The sequence below is a fragment of the Felis catus genome, chromosome A3, assembly GCF_018350175.1.
Source record: "Felis catus isolate Fca126 chromosome A3, F.catus_Fca126_mat1.0, whole genome shotgun sequence".
Classification (NCBI taxonomy): domain Eukaryota; kingdom Metazoa; phylum Chordata; class Mammalia; order Carnivora; family Felidae; genus Felis; species Felis catus.
In genome coordinates this window covers 117,737,427-117,755,008 of record NC_058370.1, presented here as the reverse complement: position 1 = coordinate 117,755,008, position 17,582 = coordinate 117,737,427, and the positions used below count along the sequence as shown (strand labels likewise).

The window sequence follows — 17,582 nt, the reverse complement described above, 5'->3', positions numbered from 1 at the left end:
CAGAAGCAGCTGCAAGGTGTTTTGTTTTGTTTTATTCAAATCACACATTTCTTCACCCTGAGATTCTAGATTCTAGATTCTACCCTAGAATGGGGATGAGAGAAGAGATATTTTTTTCTTCTCCACCTTCCCTTCTCCCCAAGAGAATCGCTGGAGGGACACCACAGTATGTGTGTGTGCTGGGGCGGATGAAGGTGGAGAATCACTGCCTACTGGCTTGTCTGTCGACTGTTTATATATGCTGTAGAGGGTGTTCAAGAATAAGCTGATTTCTTGGGGTGTCTGGGTGGCTCAGCTGTTTAAGCATCTGACTCTTGTTGTGGGCACAGGTCATGATCTCAGGGTCGTGGGATCAAGTCCCGCATCGGGCTCTGTGCTGACAGCATGGAGCCTGCTTGGGATTCTCTGTCTCCCTCTCTCTCTGCCCCTCCCCCCTCAAAATAAATAAATAAACTTAAAAAAAAAAAGGAATAAGCTAATTTCCAACATTAACCAAAATGGCATGTGCCTTTTCCATGTGAACCAAACCAAAATAACAACTGAAATACTTACTTACCTGAATGTTATGGACAATTTAGTTTACCAAGTTAGTCACAAAAGATAAAATCACTACATCAAAAGTATTCAGCCTCTAACTGGTGTTTTCATTTATGGTGAATATTATTCACCGGCTGTTGTTAAACATTAACTATAACACATATATCCTGAGGGAATGAAATAGTGACTCGCAAAAGTGTTGGAATTGTGGCATCTCATTGTTATCCGTAAATAGTTTATATGTTGGACACGTGTTTTTAATTACTTAATTGATTTATTTTTCATGTTTATTTATTTTTGAGACAGAGACCGCGTGAGAGCGGGGGAGGGGCAGAGAGCCAGGGAGACACAGAATCCGAAACAGGCTCCAGGCTCCGAGCTGTCAGCACAGAGCCCAACATGGGGCTTGAACTCATGAACCGTGAGCTCATGACCTGAGCCCTAGTCAGATGCTTAACCGACTGAGCCACCCAGGCACCCCACATGTGTTTTTAATTTAAAACAAGAACAAAACAACACTTGAACTTTACACAGTCCCTTTTGTGATAACTCTGGACATGAGCGTGTCCCAGAGCCAGACCCAGGAGTTGCTGCCACTCAGCTCAACAGGTCATTTATTTATTGAGATTGACTATTTTGTTACTTTTTATTCCTAAATTGTAGGTCCATTTCATCCACCCGGACTATTCTCTTGCCTCTCCCTGCCCCCGCCAAATGCCTTTTAAATCCCTGCAGGTGAATTCCGTCTAAACTTTGTCTGGCTTACAAAAATTGGGGGTGTTTCATGCTTCAGTCAGTGTACTCGGAGTGGGTGTCTCTCTTGTGATGGCAGAAGCATGCCCATACAATGCCCAAGACGCTGGCTTAGGCCTCTGCCGACAACCCTGAGCTCTCACAAAGCGTTGAAGGTTTGGCCCGCATACCGTCAAGAAGCCAACATCCCCATCCTGAGTACGGGCCAGGCCTAAGGTTAGCAGTGAGACCAGCATTTCATTGCTTCATTTTCCTATTAAGCTCTGGGTTGCTGATGGAAGCAAAATTCCAATGTATTGACACACTACCACATTGTTAACACGATAGGGAGGATTTGATTATGGGAGAACAAGTCCAAAAACGGTAAATTGACAAAAAAAAAAAAAAAAAAAAATCCGAGGCCTTCCCTCTCCAGGCAGCTTTTGCGGTTGCATTCCTTTATTTGATGTGGTCCCTCCTTCTCGTGTGCCAAACGGTGCAGTGTGTAAAAGTGATGATGTTGCAGAAAAGGGCAAGGGAGGGGCCAGGAGGAGATAGGGAGTGAGCTGTTTAGTAACAAGAGAAAGAAAGCAGAGCTTAGGGATCAAAGACAGAAATACCTGTTTCTCCAAGCAGGAAGAAGAAAGAAACATGGGATTCCTTGCCCTGCGCTTGGGTCCAGACTGAGCCCGCTGTCAGCTGGCACCTCTCAGGCCAACCCAGAGCAGGAGACAGGGAGGCCACAGGCTGCCTGTAGGTGAGAAGAACGGCGCAAGTCCGAGCTGAGTGCCGGGGGTTACCGAGGGCAGCAGCGTTAGCCGGGGAGGGCCCCGGGGAAGAGGGGTGGAGAACAAAGGCTGCCTTCCATCATCAGATTATGGGACTGAACACGTTTTAACACCAGCCAACCTTGGAGGCAAGTCCTAAGACAAGCATTGGAATCTAAATGAGGAAAATGTTTCCATGCAAGAACAGGATTTTATTTATTTACAATTTTCAGGCTGGGCAGCTTTTCTAATTGTACGGTTTGTGACTACCCAAAGTGACATTTTCTGAGTTTTAAAATTATCTCTTTTTGCGCTGTGAAAAGAGCATATATGATTCATCTTAATATTTCTGAGGATCAGTCACCAACTAACAGCTAGTATTTTGGGTGGGAGGAAGGCTTTTGTAGGCAGCTTTTTCACCTAGCATAGACGTAGAAAGCACCAGAATATGCCTCAGGCTTCATTTGAGATCATATAAATAGCTCTCTTGCACAGTGTTCCAATCCAGTGTCATTATGAAACTCCCACAGCGCACGAGTTGCTGCTTAACGTCCACCTCACCCTCGCCTGAGAAAGACTAATGCTTGTGGTTTCCCTGCTGGTCGAATATGGTTTGTAAGAGGTTTGACCAAAGGGGCTTCTTTTCAATTTTGCTAACCTGATCCAGGTCTCTTTGGCTCTATTTCTTCTGGGATAGATATACTTCTCCTCAGCACCCCTAGAACTGTCAAATGACCTAGGATCCTAGATCAAGAGTCCGCAGACTACAGCCTACTTTGTCCGGCTCGTGAGCTAAGAAAGATGGTTTACATTTCTAAAATGGCTAGAGAAGCACTTAAAGAATAATATTTTGTACTTTGTCAAAATGGTATGAAACCCACATTTCAGTGGCCCTGAATAATTTCGTTGGAGCACAGCTGCGTCATTCGCTTACAAATTGTCAACGGCTGCTTTCATGCCGTGGCGTCAGAGTTGAGTAGTTGCAACAGAGATGTTATGGACACAGAGCCGACACCATTTACTGCCTGGCCCTTTACTGACCAAGTTTGGCGACCCCTGTCCCGGACCCTTGAAACCTTCCTTTTCACAATGACTATTTCAGAAAATATGTATACGTTTTACTGACTTTTAATGTCCATTTTGGAAATTTGACTCCTGTATCTTTCCCTACATTCATTTGACTTTAATACCACAGATATTTATTGAGTGCCTACTAGGAACTTGGCACTATTCTTTGTTTCTGGTGTAACAGCAGGGACCAAAACAGACCAAAACAGACCGAAGTCCCCATTCTAGTGAAGGGTGGTGGGGGGAGACGGTAAACAGATACAGTATGTTGAACGTTTTATGGACATATAGGCCATAGAGCAGGTAAAACAAAGACGAGGAGATACCCGGGCTGGAGGTGGCTTGTTTTAAATAGGTTGTTCAAGAAGCCTTACTAAGAAGGTGATATCTGAGTAAGACCTGAAGCGGGTGAGGAAGCAGGCCCTGCAGACGGCTGGGAAGAGTGTTCCAGGCAGAGAAAAGACCAGAAGGACTGGCCGCGTGTCCGATCGAGGCAGAAACACTGAGGTAGGAGCAGCCCCGGCTTACCCATGGGGGCAGGAATCCAGATGAGAAGGTACGGGAGATTGGACAAGGCTGACTGAATGTGGAATGTGAGGGAGAAGAGTCAAGGATGACTGGGGAGCCAGTAGGCTGGAGCTGCCATTGGCTGCAAAGGGCTGAGGGCAGGAGCAGGAGGTTTGCAGGCAGGGTTTGCTTGTGCGGGTTGAGTTGGAAGTGCCCTTGAGACATCCAGGCAGAGGCATGGAGTAAGCGGTCGGCTGAGTCCCTAGTTGAGGAAAGGTCTGGGCTAGAGTATAAATTTGGAAGTTGTCAGTGTAAAAGAGTTACGTTAAGCAATGAGGTTCATTATCCAACCTCAGACGTTTCCTTATCTCCAGGACATCTCTCACTCTGTGACTAAACAGAACTTCTTTTCTAACCTCTAATTTTCTTTCCTGCCCAGGTCACCACTGGCATGCACCAGGATCTACTCTTGTCTCTTCTTACCTCCTCCAGACAGATGCCCTTTCAGCAGTAGCTGAAGTATGAAATATGCTTTTCTCATAGGGGCAGAAGCTGTTCGCTGTGGTCCAGGCCCCACGGCCTGCTGTCTGCACAGTCCCTGGCCTTTGATCTTGTGCCTTGCCTTCTTGTAAAGTAGAATCTCTGTCCTTACTTCCGGCCCAGTCCTGATTTCACTGCTCCTCTGCCTGGCCTTCTGGTTACCTGCAGGTAACTACACTGCCTTTTGTCCATGTGTAAACTCAGTGCTAATCACCCTTTTCTAGTTGTTTCCAGAAACATATTCTACTTCCACGCTAAGCCTTAAAGTCCTTGAGAGCATGTCTAGGTTTTCTTCACCTTCTTGTCCGCCGTGCCTTTCAAATTGTCAGTGACCTAATGCACCAGGGATGGGGTGCAAGTTTGCTTTTCCTGCACCTTCCACATTCTCAGTCCCAGTTGTGCATCCTCAGCATCATGTACAGAGCAGTGTGGTGTGAGGACCGCCTGCACCTACATCCGTTAGAGAATCTTAAAATGCAGATTCCAAGGTCCCATCTCAGACCTGCTGAACCTAATAAATCAGCTTCTCTGGGGTGATGCCTGGGTATCTGAGTTTTTAACAGGCACCCCAGATTATTGTCACACAATCATGACAACTACTAGTGCAGAAAAAAGATCGCGATCCCATTTTCACGGTTTCCAGCTTTAAGACCTTGGGCAAGCCCCCCATCTCAAGTCGTAGTCTTCTTATCTCTATAATGGGTATAACAACACTTGCTACCTACTTTGTAAGGCTGTTGTAAAAAAACAAAAAAATGAGCACTTTGGAAACAAATTGTAAAGTGTTATGTTCTGGCACCCTGGCTAATCTCATCTTCTGGTATCTCTGCTTGATTTTGTGTGGGCAAGCCCAGCTGCAGCTTCTACAGATTAGCTCTTTGAGCACAGAGACCAGGAATGTGCACATGAAGTTGCCTAATGCTGTTTATGTGCCTGAGCCTTTAGTGACTAACAGTAAACAGGAATCAGGTGGATACCCTTCTCTGCCCTGGCCAGGCAGAGGCATCATTCCCCCCTCGTTCTCTGTGTCTGCCATTGACCATCATTAAAACCAGCGTGCCATGAGGGAGTTGTAAAAATGCTTGTGGGTTTCGTCGAGGGTAACTGTGGTGTGCGCTGATGTTTTACTAGCTTTATTGATGTATACTTGACAAAATTGTAAGATATTCAAAGCATACAGTGTCACGATGTGATACACGTAGGTATTGAACTTTTCGCAGTAAATATGTTATAAAAGTATGCCATAGGAAGAGGAACCTCTGCCTGTGTAATAGCAGAGCGGTAAAGCCATTCATTGGAACCTCGGGGTTGTAAATTTATAACAAACTCATAGTCACTTTACACATTCCTGATGACTGGTCTTTGAAAACAGTTCCATTTCTTAAAGAAGTTGTGGTGGAGTCAACTGCAGATACGTGGCGAGGGATCAAAAGGCAAGAGGGAGAAAGCTTTTCTTTTGCCCGGTCTGTTCATGTCTCGTGTGGCGAGGCATCACTGTAAGTAGTTCAGACCAAATCTTAATACAACATCTGCCGAGTCCGTTGTTGTTTTGGGGGATTTACTTTAAATGCTTTTCCACATGCTAACAGAATCCTGATGGTGGACAGCTGTTAAGATTACCGTCCCTTGAAGGCTTTTTTAAAGATGTTAACAAACTTAAAAAACACATTTCCGAACAAAAACTTGGTTAGCTTTCATGTCGTGAGACATGTTCTGTCTGCAATCACCATATTCCATCTTTTGTATTTCTGTAAGCGTGAAGTCTCTTGGCTTGCGTGCCACCTCCTATCTGCTGAAACTGCCCATCGTGTCCTTCGGCCCTCAGAGTGCTTCTGGGTTTCCTGGGGTTCGCTTGCCTACAATGAGAAAGGCCTTAATTGCTTCTTCAGGTACCTAAAGCAGTTGAATAAATGTTCCTGGAAGCAGCCTCCGTGGCTCAGTCAACCCAGGCATCTGCCTGAACCACCCAAGCCAGAAGGAGCCCGATAAAGCTGATACACGTGGAACCGATACCCGGTCTGCAGACAGGGATTCAGAAATCACAGAAGTGATAACCTGAGGGTGGGGTAGATTTAGGTCAGAGACGCCTGGATTTAGTTGACTCTGCCATTTACTATATATGTGACCTTGGAGAGGTTCCGGAACTTCTCTGAGCTCCGGCCTTCCCGTCTGTAAAATGGGATAACGCTTCTGGCGCAGCTTGGTGTGAAGCAGAGTTGATGTCATATAGGAGGGCACTGAGTATAGTGCCTGACACCCACCGCTTCTCAGATGGACCTGTTATTCCCTCTTCGTCCTGTGGAAAATTCACTCACTGTACCAACGAAATCCGTCATATTTTAAACTCTTCATGTATACAGTGCCCAAGCAAGGAACCACGGATTCAAATTGTCCATATAGTACATCTTCACATTCTTAAGTTACTCTAGTTAATAATTCCGTAACCTTCTAAATAATTTTACTTAACAATTTCAGCTTCTTTTTAGACTTTTCCTCCAGAGGGACATTTTCTAAGTATTCAGTCATATTTGTCATTGTCTCAGAACATTTCCATTTTCGTGTGTCCCTCCAAAAATGAGAAACAAGAAATGGACTACAGTACTCTAATAAAGACCTGATTTATGCTGAATAGAAACATTGGGTTAGTCACAAATGTAGTGTGGCCAGCCCTCCATCGGTGCTCAGTGAACCCCTCATCCAGTTTGACTCCCCATGTTTTCTTCTACTTGTAAACTTGTCTCTGTGATCTCTTTATTTTCTCCTGTTATACTTGCTGAGATTTTTTTTTTTTTAAATTATACCCTGATTTTGTTTAACTGAGGTATACAGAGATTCTTGAGATGGCTCAGAGTTGAATCTATGAAATGAGACAAGAACTAACAATAGCACTAGAAAATGCTTTGGTAGGAAAAAAGAAAATCCCGTTGGGAACAACAAACAAACAAATAAACCAGGGTCTCTCCTTAATGTACTATTTGTGTGCTTATGGGTTTTCAGAAGCTATACGTGACTGTTTTTCTCTATCCTGCAAGTTAACTTGTTGTGACATATGATATCTTAAGAACAAGTGAGACGGCACAGTGATGAGTTTCATGGATAACAAGCTTTTTTGAGGATAATTTCAGCCACTTATACACCGCTGTTTCAGGACATAGGGGGGTGAGAGTTTCAAATTTCTCACACCTCTTTCTATGAAAGAATTTCTGATGAAAAAGGACGTAGACTTTGGAACCAAGAAGACTCTGCAGCTCGCTCGCCTGGGTAACCTTGGAAAGATACTTAGACCCTAAGACCCTTGGTTTCCCCTTCTGTAAATTGGACTCATTAGGTCCACTTGGCCGGGTTGTTACGAGGTTTAGAGATAGTGAAGTGCCTGGTAGGGTGCCTGGCAAAAGTGGATACTCAATAAATACCAGTGACTTCTGTTTTGCTGTACTGGCCCTCCTGGCGGGCCACCAGGAAACATACTCTGGCATTATAGAGTGCTCCAGATTCTTGAGGTTCCCTGGCATCCCTCTACCATGAAGGGAATTAGCAGTGGTGCCCTAATCACATATCCAGAATGGGAAACTAAAGTCCTTAAACACAGTTAGGCATACAGTTAGTGTTTGTTGAATTGAGTTGAAGGCTCACCTTTCCTTAGGATGTCTCTTAGCCTTGGGGCTTAGTGGCAGCTTGTGTCCGTCTGACATCCTGGAAGTTCCCCATGTCAGTGCTTGACCCTCCAACACTCCCCAGAATCATTGTGGAGGAGGCAATGTCCTTCCCCTTGGAATCCCATCCAAAGGCAAAAGCTGGATGATAACGCTGAGCCAAGTGTCTCTGAAGGGCCTTGACATAACCCTTGACCACAGCATGCTCCAAGAGGAGGCGGTTTAGAATGAAGTCTCTCTTGGAGTGCTTGGTGCTATTTTAATATTAACGTGATTGTGATTGTTATTTCTCCCTTGAGAGAGATGGGTCTTTTTGGGAGGAGTGTTACCCCACTGCACTGATGGGAGCATTGAGTAGAGCCAAGCAGAACAAACTTGGCAGAAGCAAGAATTATAATTGAAAACCACTGGCCCTTCTTGCTTTCTCCAGTGCCAAGTCATGCTTTGCTCGGGCCAGTAAGGTAAAACGCCACCTGGAGAGGAAGAGTTACTGTTCCATAATGGGTTAAAATCAAACCCCATTGTCCCAAGTCAGGCCTTCAGACAGGCTGACTCCCTGCATTTTTCCATGTCAAAATGCTCAAAAGTATTTCCTTTGTGCTGTTGCACTGTAGCCAAGTCAAGTCTTCAGTATTAGAAGTGCTCTGAGTATTTGCAGACAGAGCCAGGTTCGCAAAGGGCTCTCTTGGCTGTATTTGCATGGAAAACCATTGTATCAATACATTTAACACAGACAGTTCTTGTATTTGACTTTTACATCCAGTGAGACGGACCTGGAAATGCTTTTCTGGCTACCATTTGGTCTGTTCAACTCCATTGTTGGACAGATTTCTCAGACTCTGGTCTTGTCCTTCTAATTTGTATCCACAGATTCAGTTTCAGTTCTAAGAATTACCAGCTAATTGCATGGCGCATTTCAGTCAATAAAGAGATGGATGGTATTTTCTCATCAGAACAGCCCCTTCACCTCTTTCTCCTCCTAATTTCAACCTGAGATGCCCCCCCAGTAGTTGATTTTCCATCACTTTGTACCCCGCTTCCTCACCTCACCGGTCTGAAGATCAGAAGAATCAACAGCAGTGGTCCCCCCCACCCCCTTCTCACCCTGTCCTCAGCCCCTTCCTGCCGCTAAGCCAACCGGTCCAGCCCTGCCTTCTCCAGCCAGACCTGCATTCCTGGGAAGAGCTCCGTGAGCCCTGGAATCTGCACAGGCTGAGCCTTCTGTTGTACGTGCTCAACCCAGTAGTTTTTGATTCATGAATATTAAATAATTAGAGATCACAAGGCCTTACCTCCATCTTGCACCTTTTAAAAACATAATAGCTTTTTTATTTCATGGCACTTGACTTTGTTTATTGAGCATGATCAGGGCAGCATTCAGGCTATAGCAGACCTGTTAAATATTTACCCACGAGGCGGATATTTATACATGAATCAGCAGCACTTATCAGTGTGTGACGCTGGAAGTCAGGTTCAGTACGCTCACAAGCTAAGGAACTCCCGAGTTAAAGAAAGGGTGCAGTAAATGCCATTTTAAAAATAAACTCTCACTTAAAGCAATCCTTCGTAGTATCGGAAGCCCTTCACTCACTGAGGCTCACCCTGTGCAGCCAACTCGGTCACCCACAGTGAGACATGGCAGAGAGGTTGGCTCCTCGCATCTGAGATGCAGTGAATCTGGTTGTTTGGTGGTTGGGGTGGGAGAGACTGAAGTACGAACAAAATCGACAGGAATGCTTGCTCAGCTGCTGTGTGGAGGAACGTCAGGAGAGATGGTGGGCTGTACAACACAGTGCCTGCTTCAGGGGTAGTTGGAGTGCTTCTGGAAGCCCTACAGCATCCCTGGAGTCCTGGTCCCACTCACTGGTAGCCAGACCCACTGTTTCTTCCCGTCCCTGCAGCCCTTTCAAGAGTAAAAGCCCCCTGCTCTCAGGGAGGCATGGAATTCAGCAGTAACAGCCTGGACTCTGGCAGTAGGCAGGCCTGAGCTCAGATCTTGACTTTATCATTTTCTGGCTGTGTGAATGAACCCAAGGAAATTTCTTCTGCTCTCTGAGCCTCAGTTTCTTCACCTGTAAAATTACACTGATAATTGTCACCTCATTGAATTGTGGGGAGGATTAAGTTTGATCATGAGAAAGCACCTAGCAACAAGTGTTAGTTCCCGATGATCACGGAAGCAGAGTGGAGAGAGACGGGCCTGGCGGCCAAGCAGACGGCCTTTGGATTTCTCCACACCTCTGCTTCTTTCCATCATTACAGGTAATTTTGGTTTAATGGCTGTATTTCAGAAGCAGAGAGAGTCTCAGGTTTAGAGGATTACCCACAGACTATTTTCATTTTTTGTATTCAATTTAATGAATGATTAAGAACTTATCCTGTAATATTTTATACAGGTCAAAGCCCACTATAATCAATTCCAGGAAACTGTCCAAATTATTTTTTGGGATTTTATCATGCCAAAGATTGTTCCCCTAAGCAATGAGAAGCTGGATCTTGGTATTTTCTGTGTTACACAGATATTTCCCCCAGTGACTACAGGATAGAAATATTGGGTTTGTTACTCGTGCTACAGAATTTTCTTCTGGATCAGTTTCCATCCTAATGGAACCAGTAGAACCTTCAGGTTTGAAGTGTGCCCTCTGTGTACATTTGCATACAAAAGAGGGGACAAAAAGCCTTCTTCCAGTTCACAAGAAGTCATAGGAATTTTCCTAGCCTTCTTCAGAGTTTAGAGTAAATCTAAGCCAGTGTCTGCTCTGAGAGTAGCAAACGGAAATGATGTTCTTGCTGATTCTGTGCAGTTGCAGGCTGTAGATGATTCATTAATGTCATACTTAGTCAAATGCTGTCTCATAATTTTCTCAGTTGTCAGAGTTGTTGTGCTTTTTAGGTATCATCTGAATAGAAAAAAGTCAACAGCAAATATTTCCACCCGATGTTGACTTCCTCATATCACCTGGGGTTTTATTTGTGTGTTGGGACGTTTTCATTCCATAAATAAATAAACAAAATATTCATTCCTACCAGAAAAATTAATTTCAGAAATCTGTAGTCAATAGGGAGACAGGCTGGGTCTGGAACCCTTTCAGTAGTTCTATGTATTGTTCTCTGTATCGCAAACCCTCGGCTAAGTCTTTCTGCTCTAAACTATTTAGGAATGATTTTCTAGACTGTTATTGTGAAGCACTTTGCTTCCGTTTACTGCCTTGTAACTGTGGGGACTTGGTTAACGAATTATCACAGCATTAACAGATCTTAGGGGTCTTTTTACACCCCATCATATTACAGAGATGGTTCAAGGGGCTTACAGCAGAAAACCTACACATTAAGCTAAAATTCAAATAAGAAAAACAAATTAGGACCAAAGGAAACTGAGAGAGGAAAGAAGATAAAATCAAGATTGGATGATTACGAGAGGCGCCTGCTTGGGTGGCTCAGTCGGTTAAGTGTCCAATTTCAACTCAGGTCATGATCTCAGTTCGTGAGTTCGATCCCCGCATCGGGCTCTGCACTCACAGCTCAGAACCTGGAGCCTGCCTTGGATTCTGTGTGTGTCTCTCTCTCTCTGCCCCTGCCCCACTCGCACTCTGTTTCACTCTCTCTCTCAAAAATAAATAAACATTAAAAAAATAAAATAAAAACAGTTTAAAAGAATGAGATACGAACTGTATACTGCTCAGGACCTGGAAACTATTTCTGGATCAGTGTTGTGTCGTAGTGCTTGGTTTGGTGATTTTTGACTGTACCTTCTTGTTTAGATGGATTGGATGTCCGTGTTGACTTGGACTAGTTACAGACTTCCCACCCATATTGGTCCAGAGACACAGGACCGGGCGGCATGCTGTTCCGGAAGGTGTTTAATTAGTTGCCGCCGTTTAAAACTTGAGACGTTAAATATTCTGGATTTCTGGCTTCACGTGAAAAATTGAGCTCCTATAAGGCCGGGCCTGTGTTCCCACGTGGCAGAGATCAGCTGAAGAGAAGAGGTGGAGGGCCCTTTCCACTGGGCAGAAACGCCAGTTCTCTGTGCTCGTTTCCATCACCTACCTGGGCCGGGTAGACCCTGGAGTCCGTAGCCCCTGCCCTAGGCCACCTGCCTCACACTAAACATGAGGACGCTAAAGCCCAAGGAGGCTTCCCAGGGCCCCCAAGCTGGTGAGGGCAGAACTGGTCCCTCTGGTACACTGTTGGGAGCGCTGCAGCAACTCAGTTCAGTTCAATTCAGGGGTTTAAGGAATGACTTCTGACTTCTCTTTGCCTGGCACGTAACGAAGGGGATGAAAAAAAATGTGTTTCCATACTAGGTCCAACCCATTACTATTGGTAAGACATTTACCCCTGCCAATCAGAATGTGCTAATTTGTACTCTTGTGTGACAGAATCATTCGTTGTTATTCATCGGTAACACGAACACGCTGAATTAACAAAGTGATTAAAATAAATCTAATCATAAAGTGGAGCCCATATTCCTGTTGTCATCATTCCAAGCGGTTCGTGGGCAGACCTTGGTAAGAGAAGCCAAGTCTGTGAGGGTACCACTTCTACCTTGTCGGAGCCCTAAGACAAGTGTCCCTTGTCCTCTTGTCCTTTCAGTGCGCTTGGAGGCTCCTCAGCTCTTCATATCCCAGCTTTCCCAGGAGGAGGATGTCTCATTGATTATGTGCCTCAAGTGTGCCACCTGCTCACCAACAAGGTAAAAGCAAGACTCCTGACCCTCCCCTCGCCCCTTGTAAGGCTCCTCTCTCCAGCGTGGCACCTACACGGCCTTGTATGCAGGCGCTGGCTTCTTCACCCCATCTTAGAGTCAGTCTCCACCTGACGTCGGCCTTTCTTACTGTGAATTACAGCTCATCCGTTTCTCTCCCTAGTTCTTCGCCCTCCTTCCTTTTCGAAGGATTCTGACCTCCTGCTCCAGCCTTATCTTCATCTTTTAAACTTCTGTCTCCTTCTTCTGAAATTTCCTTTGTGTCCTGAGTTTTTGCTAGATTGTTCACCTTTGAACTCCTCCATTTCCCAGTTATCTGATGCATGCATGCATGGCTTTGGGGGGGGGGGGGGGGGTTGCCACTGGCTAGCATCAAGGTAATTCACTAGAGCTGCCTTCAGCTCTTTCTGTTTTTCTGTACCTCACTTTTTAGTAGTGAGTTCCTGATTGTCCGTGTCCTGTCCAGGAGCAGTTTGCCAGAGCCCCGCTCCTCAGGGCGAGATCTCCAGGTCAGCCGGTCCGATAACCCAGCACATCAGATTATCGAAAGCTTTCCCTGAGCTGCATTTATGAGCCATTACACTGTCAAGTAGCTGAGTTTACGTTAATGGCTATTGTTAGATACTTTTAAAAAAAGCATAAGAATATGCTCGTTCATGTCCAGCCAGTGTATTTAGCTAAATACTGGATGTGTTAATCCACAAGCAATACTGATTTACTCTCTTCTTCTACATGGACTGACTCAGTTCACTTAAGTTCCAAAGTACTGTTTTCTATGCCCCTATTGACTTGTTCACATTGGCTTGGAAAATAAATCTTTTGTTTGTCTCTTTCTTTCAAAAGATGGCTCATCTCTATATAGGAAATATTTTAAAAGTACAATAATATTTCAGAGTCTTCAGTATTAGTTTTTAAATGTCAGAGAACCTAAAATCTGGCAACTCTGCAGTCTGTGGGCTTGGCACAGATTCCAGGGCATCTAACTCTCGTGAAGTGGACGCTTCTCATTGGACCAAATTCCCCCAGCCACTGCCCTCCTTGAGGACTGATCGGAGGATAGAATTCTTATTTACATTGTGGGACTTTACACTGCCTTCAAATCTGTGTCCCAGTATTTTAGAGAAACATGCAAATTTGGTCTTCCAGAATTGAGAAGAAAAGCCTTTTTTTAAAGCTCTCCAATTGAGATTAATTTCTAGTCATACATTTTTCTCCAAAAAATTGTATTACCATTTTCCCAGAAATACAAGAATCGGTTTGTTTTTCTTATCTGGTTCCCTTTCATTAATTTTACTTGTCTTTTAAAATTGATGTTCTTATGCTTGCTACAAACGAGGACAGTATGGGCTGCTTTTAGAAACAATCTCTTCAAATGAATTTCCATAATTACATGGGAATCTATCTTTATAGCCAGTTTTGTTGTGGGTTTCTGTTAAAATGGTTTTCTGTTTTTAAAATCAAGTACACAGAACTGTTTTCATCCCCTTTTTAAACAAAGCCACTTAAGCAAACTTATCATCTGTTTTTCTTTTCCCAAAATAACATTTCTGATCCTGCATTAAGCCTGCAAAGTAAGCACTGTTTTTATAAATTGACATAAACCCCTATTATATAAATAGAATTGTTTTACTTTTAAAGGGTACAAAATGGCTATCACTACCAATTGTGTCAAGGTTATTTCAAGCACTTTATCTCGAGCTTTTGTTAGCCATGGAAACTCATTGTGGCTATAGCCAATAAAAACAATTTGGGGGGCCGCTTCCCCCCACCCCGCCCCGTTTCTTTGAGCCGCTCTGAGAACATTATAAGGAATGAATTTTTGTGTTAGTAGCTGATGGGTAAATGACTAACTTTCAGATGCCCAGCTTAATAAGTTCACAATTTTTTTAAAAATAAAAACGGTCATTTGGTGATAACAAGGAAATCTGAAAAGGCAAAATAAAATCTATTGTAACACGCCTTCTTCTGAATACTAGGAATTTGAAAAGAAAGAATTAAGCATTATCCTGCCTTTTCAATAGGAGTCGTAATTCAGGATAAAATAGCCCCCATTAGATGTGAGGAAACTCTTCTTTACAGAGAATTCCAGATGGTAAGTACACAAGGAGGGTTAGAATTTTTAAAAATCACCACTTTTCGTCTCCTAATGAAAAATCTGATTCAGACGAGGATCTCCAACAGGTATCGAAACCGTGAGGTAAAAGATCGAGAGGGAACTAGGTCTTCTCATGCCTCGAGAAGCATACCCAGGGGTCACTGCCAGCGGCAGCAAAGGGGAAACCTCCCTTTATGATGGATTAGTCCTGCTGTCATCCTGCTGTCGTCACCTAAATCAGTGATCAAGCCCACCATCACTTATGGAGTTGTTTTGCCAAAGATATTTAACCTGAATCTAGTCTAGACACTTTATTGTTTAAGTTTATTTATTTTGAGAGAGAGAGGGAGGGAGGGAGAGAGAGAATGCACAGGCACACGTGATTAGGGAAGGGGCAGAGAGAGAGGGAGCAAGAGAATCCCAAGCAGACCTCGTGCTGTCAGTGCAGAGCCCTACACGGGGCTCAATCTCATGACCCTGAGATCATGACCTGAGCCAAAATCAAGAGTTGGACGCTTAGCCAACTGAGCCACCCAGGCACCCCCAATCTAGTCACACCTTTAGTCTAACTTCCAATTAATAGGAAATACAGGGAGTAGAGGACAAATACAGGGAGTAAGGAAACAATCAGAGAGTCTAGAATGCAGAACATTCTATAAGACAACTAGCCCAATCTCTTTAAAAAGTCAGAATCATATATGTGCATGCAGGCATGGACACATGCACACACGGTCCTATTAATCTACATTAATAGACTTTCTAGATTAAATGCCTGATCCTTGAGTATGCCCTGTCTTTTAAAAGAACATTTTGGGGACAATTGGGATATTTTGAAAACGCCTGGGGCACTAGATGAAGTCAGAAAATGGCTGATAATTTGTTGGGTACAATCATAACATTGTGGCTATGTAGGAAAATACCTTATTTTTTGGAGGTACATGCCCAAGTATCTAGGGAGAAACTTCCATGGTGTCTCTAAGTTCCTTTGAAATGTTTCAGCAAGATTGACTGATAGCTTGTTAGGGAGGTAGATGGCTGGATGGAGCAACCAGACAAAATACTCATAGTTGTTGAATACAGGTGGCAGGAATATGGGCATTCATTTAACCATTCTTTCTACTCCCTGAATCTTTGAAATGCTTTGTAAAACAGCATTTGAAAACTCCCTATTCCTCAGCTTTGGGTTCCTGTTTCAGGTGCAGTATGTGATTCAAGGATACCACAAAAGAAGGGAGTATATTGCTGCCTTCCTCAGTCACTTCGGCACGTAAGTTCCTCTGTGCTTAAACCATGTACCAACAATGTCCTCCCGTCCTGATGGCCCTAACGCGAGAGCTTGATTGGGAAAATAGCAGCTTGCTCTTGTACGGAATAGCTTTTCAGTGCCACTTTGATTCTTTTTGGTATGTTGCTTAAGCTAAAGCTCCCAGGAAGACATTTTTTAGGATTTTGCTACATATCAGAATCGCGTTATTGATTGCGGAGCAGAATTTGGATCAGCCTCACGACTAACCCCAAGCCCAGCAGTAACGAGGGCAGCGAGGCCTGCTTGTTCTTGAGCTCTCTGCAGTGTGCACAGCACACACCTCCAGCTGCTCCCTGGAGTTGTGAGGGAGGGAGCCACGTGGGCATTATTGGCACGTTTGACTGAAGAAAGCCCTGGACCTTTGGGAAGTCTTGTGACCTGCCCGGAAGAGACAGGGCCAGGGCGGGAACCCTGGTTCTCGGGACTCCGGCAGGCTTTTCTCAGGGAGGAAAGCCGGCGTTAGACAATGCAAAAGCAGCGACTCACACTCGGGATTAGGGGTTGGAAGAAGGCACAGAGAGGGGAAAGCAGGCGTGGGGCTGGGGAGTGCGTCTCCTCCTGCTGCCGCCCCTGTGGCCGGCCCCCTCCTTCAGGTTGCCCGTGGCCTGATGTTCTGCAGCTCTGTTTTCCTAAATGGCGTCTGAGGCCTGGTTGAGCTTCTGCCCAGGGCTTAGCTCAAGGGCAGAGAGACCGTGTTTTCCCCACCGTCTTCTTCAAAAGATGGAACGCTCTACCCATTCAGGGGGGCTGAGCACTAAGGGTGTTAGGGATCTGCTTATAGCCCACCTTGTTCCAGAGAAGGTTTATAAAGATAGAAAGATATATATAGTCACACAAAGTTAAGATTTTAAACAAGGAAGTGAAGAAATTGGGACCAAAAAAATTGGGACTAGGCAGGAGCGGGCAAAACAAAGAATAAGGTTGGCCATTCCCAGGGATATAATTTTATAAACTGTAGCATAATTATGGGCAAAATTTCTGACTCCTCAAAACAATTTTAAGAAATTTTCTCATTATACATAGTGGAATTTTTTATGCCTCCAAAATAGAACTGTCAATATCTAAACAGTGTGACTGTCTCTCACATAAGCCTTTAATACTCAACGATTTTTTTTCAGCTTTACTTATGAACATTTTGAAAAAGTTCTTATGATACAAACAGTGGTTAGTAAATGGCACCATTGGACTTCTAATTTTTGAGGAAATTATCTTAAGAATATAGAATGAAAAATGAAGGAGCTAACACAGTAACCTCCCAAGTAGGGGGCACACACCCCACCTCACTCATAACCATTCGCACCCAAGAAAAATCGGAAAATTCGCATTTACAGCTTTTTTGAAAATCTTTTTTAATATACATTTTGTGTATGTTTTATTATGCATATAATACAGTAATATAGTAGTACTTGTATACAACTACTAAATCCTGTGCAAATACTATTCTATTACTGTACTGTATGCATACTGGAAAGGATTCTGTGCTTGTTTTTACGTACAGCATGCAGGATCTAAAAAGCTTAGATAGCGGTGTTTAACATGTTGAGTTGATTATAAATTCATGAAAAGAAATATAAACCGGTGACTAAAATTATTGACCTAAGTCATCTGAATGATGTGCCAACAGTCTTTGAGCAAATCACTCAGTCTTTAGTGTCCTAATTCCCTTTGC

At 44.0% G+C, this 17,582-nt stretch overlaps 1 protein-coding gene across 11 annotated transcripts in view; it reads left to right on the top strand.

Annotated features, from left to right (window-relative positions):
• BABAM2 (BRISC and BRCA1 A complex member 2) overlaps positions 1-17,582 on the top strand; it is a 425,146-nt gene that overhangs the window by 325,627 nt on the left and 81,937 nt on the right. For 8 of the 11 annotated variants that reach the window (XM_045054775.1, XM_045054777.1, XM_045054778.1 and 5 more), the window contains 3 exons: positions 1,903-2,022; positions 12,401-12,500; positions 15,804-15,874. In XM_045054775.1, coding sequence (XP_044910710.1) covers positions 1,903-2,022; positions 12,401-12,500; positions 15,804-15,874 — 291 coding nt within the window. The remainder of the gene's footprint in view (positions 1-1,902; positions 2,023-12,400; positions 12,501-15,803; positions 15,875-17,582) is intronic. The other 3 variants (XM_045054782.1, XM_045054786.1, XM_045054779.1) reach the window with 2 other exon arrangements.